Genomic DNA, 2359 nt, shown 5'->3' with positions numbered 1-2359 from the left:
GGATATTGTAAATTCATCCTCAATTATGTTACATAAAAAAGGGTTTATGAAGTATGCAAACGTACATTTAAATAATTTCAAATCGGCAAATCTTTTTTTCAAAATCTGCTTTTAAATCATGTGCAATATTTTTTTTAGCAATGGAAAATGATGAAATTTTTTTTTTGAGGTCATAAAAAAAGGCGTAGAGACTAATTCAAGTTTTGTAAATGTTCCATCATATCGGTAAAGAACATTAAGTCAGAAAGCCAAATTTCATTCTCCAACTGCGGGTAAGGTTTTTGTTATTTTATGGCCTTATAACAATTATATTCAACAATTTTTATTGAGCTTGAGGTCGTTTTTAATAAAGAACTTATTGTGGAAAAGCAACAATCATTTGAAAAAATGGTAGAAGTGATAGCTATTTCGGAAATGCCCACATTTCCTCTTCAGACTTATTTTCAGTAAAGCTCAATAAAAATTGTTGAATATAATTGTTATAAGGCCATAAAATAACAAAAACAAATAACTTAAGGACGAGCAAACCTAAAAGTTAAATATTCTAACAATAGAATTATTAACAAAAACCAACAAAACCAACAACCACATGATCAAGTGTGAATTGCAGCGGAATAGCTGAGCTTGATTGTGTTGGCTTAACAAATGAAAAAGTCGGAAAAAAAGCACCGATAATTTACAAGGCGAACTTAGCAGAGTGCGTAGGCAACTGGCTGAGTCAGTGGGATCGTCGGTTCGAATCCTACTGAAAAGAAGTCTGATGAGGAAATGTGGTAATTTCCGAAATAGCTATCACTTCTACCATTTTGTAAAATTATTGTTGCTTTTCCACAATAAGTTTTGCATTAAAAACGGCCTCAAGCTCAATAAAAATTGTTGAATATAATTGCTTTAGCGTTTTTTTTGTCTGGCGAGAGAAGGGAGTGACATTGAAAAAAATAACAACTCGTGAGATTTGCTCATATTCAATAACGTATGAATTTTTTTAATATTGCAGATTCGAAGCTACAGATACATCAGGTGGTACTTGCGATGCTGGCGAAGAGTGTATTGGTGGTTATGCACGCACTGTCTACACTGTGAAACGGTTACTCGAAGAGCAGAAGGACCGAAACCCGGTTTACTTTAATGCGGGCGACAGTTTTCAAGGTACACTTTGGTACAATATTGGACGATGGAATGTAACAAGTCAGTTTCTGAACATGCTGCCCGCAGATGCGATGGTAATGAGATATTTATTTGTCGCAAACAAAATATTATAATTATATGAATATACCGCTAGACACTCGGCAACCATGAGTTCGATCATGGTATTGAAGGACTGGTGCCCTTCCTAGAAACTATCAATTCGCCCATGCTGGTGGCAAATATGGACGCAAGAGATGAGCCTGATATGCAGGGAAAATATCAAAGCTCCATGATAATAGAGCGTAGTAATAGGAAAATCGGTGTTATAGGAATTATCCTCGAGACCACTTATGTAAGTAACATTAAAATTTCACTTTTAACTTGGCATATATTTTTTGGATTGCAATGCTAATTTTTCCGAATCAGGATTTAGCAAACACTGGTGACTTGATTTTTCTTAACGAAAGCGCTGCTATACGAGAGGAAGCTCAAAATTTGAAGGCCCAGGGTGCAAACATTATTATCGCTATCACTCACTGTGGCTATGATGTGGATAAGATAATTGCTGTAAACGCCGGTGACGAAGTTGATGTAATAGTGGGTGCACATTCGCATACTTTTCTCTATACAGGCGACACTCCACCTGGACCAGATACTCCTCGCGGTCCATATCCCACAGAGGTAATACACGAAAGTGGGCATCGTGTGTTAATCGTTCAAGCTGCAGCCTATGCCAAATATGTTGGCAATATAACGGTATTCTTTGATGATGCCGGTAACGTAGTAGACTACTCAGGTGCACCTATTTATATGGGGTCTGATATCCCAGAAGGTAAGCATAAAGATTATTTTACTAATAAATACATACATATGTAGCATTGCTTCATTTTGGGGTCATGTACATACATACAAACCTATACAGTAGGGGCTCAAGTTATTAGAACGGTTTTGTTATAATTCCATTTTTCAACCTTTAATCAATAATACTGCTATCTTACCAAGCCAATCAAAGTTCAATTGCTAAACATTTTTTTCTTAGCTTACTTCGATTCTCCTCAAAAAAGGTCCATATACCAATTCTATAGGGCTAATACTTTCGAAGATAATTGCAATTTTAGAAAAAAAAAATAATTTGTTAATTAATATATTTATTGACTTCAATTTTTTCAGCACATTGAACTTTGATGGACTTGGGCGAGCCTAAGATATTGACCAAAAATTGTCATCTTTC

The 2359-nt window shown here is 35.4% G+C and overlaps 1 protein-coding gene across 1 annotated transcript; it reads left to right on the top strand.

Moving 5' to 3' along the window:
• Positions 1 to 997: 997 nt before the first annotated feature.
• On the top strand, positions 998 to 1950 carry LOC118734061 (apyrase; the record flags this gene model as incomplete). The annotated part of the gene is given in 3 exon segments (XM_036463755.1): positions 998 to 1223; positions 1283 to 1480; positions 1555 to 1950. Coding segments are annotated over 3 exon segments (820 nt in total), but the record flags the coding sequence as incomplete, so codon positions are not given.
• Between the last annotated feature and the right edge of the window lie 409 nt (positions 1951 to 2359).

The sequence above is a fragment of the Rhagoletis pomonella genome, unplaced genomic scaffold (assembly GCF_013731165.1).
Source record: "Rhagoletis pomonella isolate Grant_MI unplaced genomic scaffold, Rhpom_1.0 Rhpom_scaffold_00002, whole genome shotgun sequence".
Taxonomy (NCBI): Eukaryota; Metazoa; Arthropoda; class Insecta; order Diptera; family Tephritidae; genus Rhagoletis; species Rhagoletis pomonella.
The sequence above is the reverse complement of the archived record's forward strand: the minus strand, read 5'-3'. Positions and strand labels throughout refer to the sequence as shown.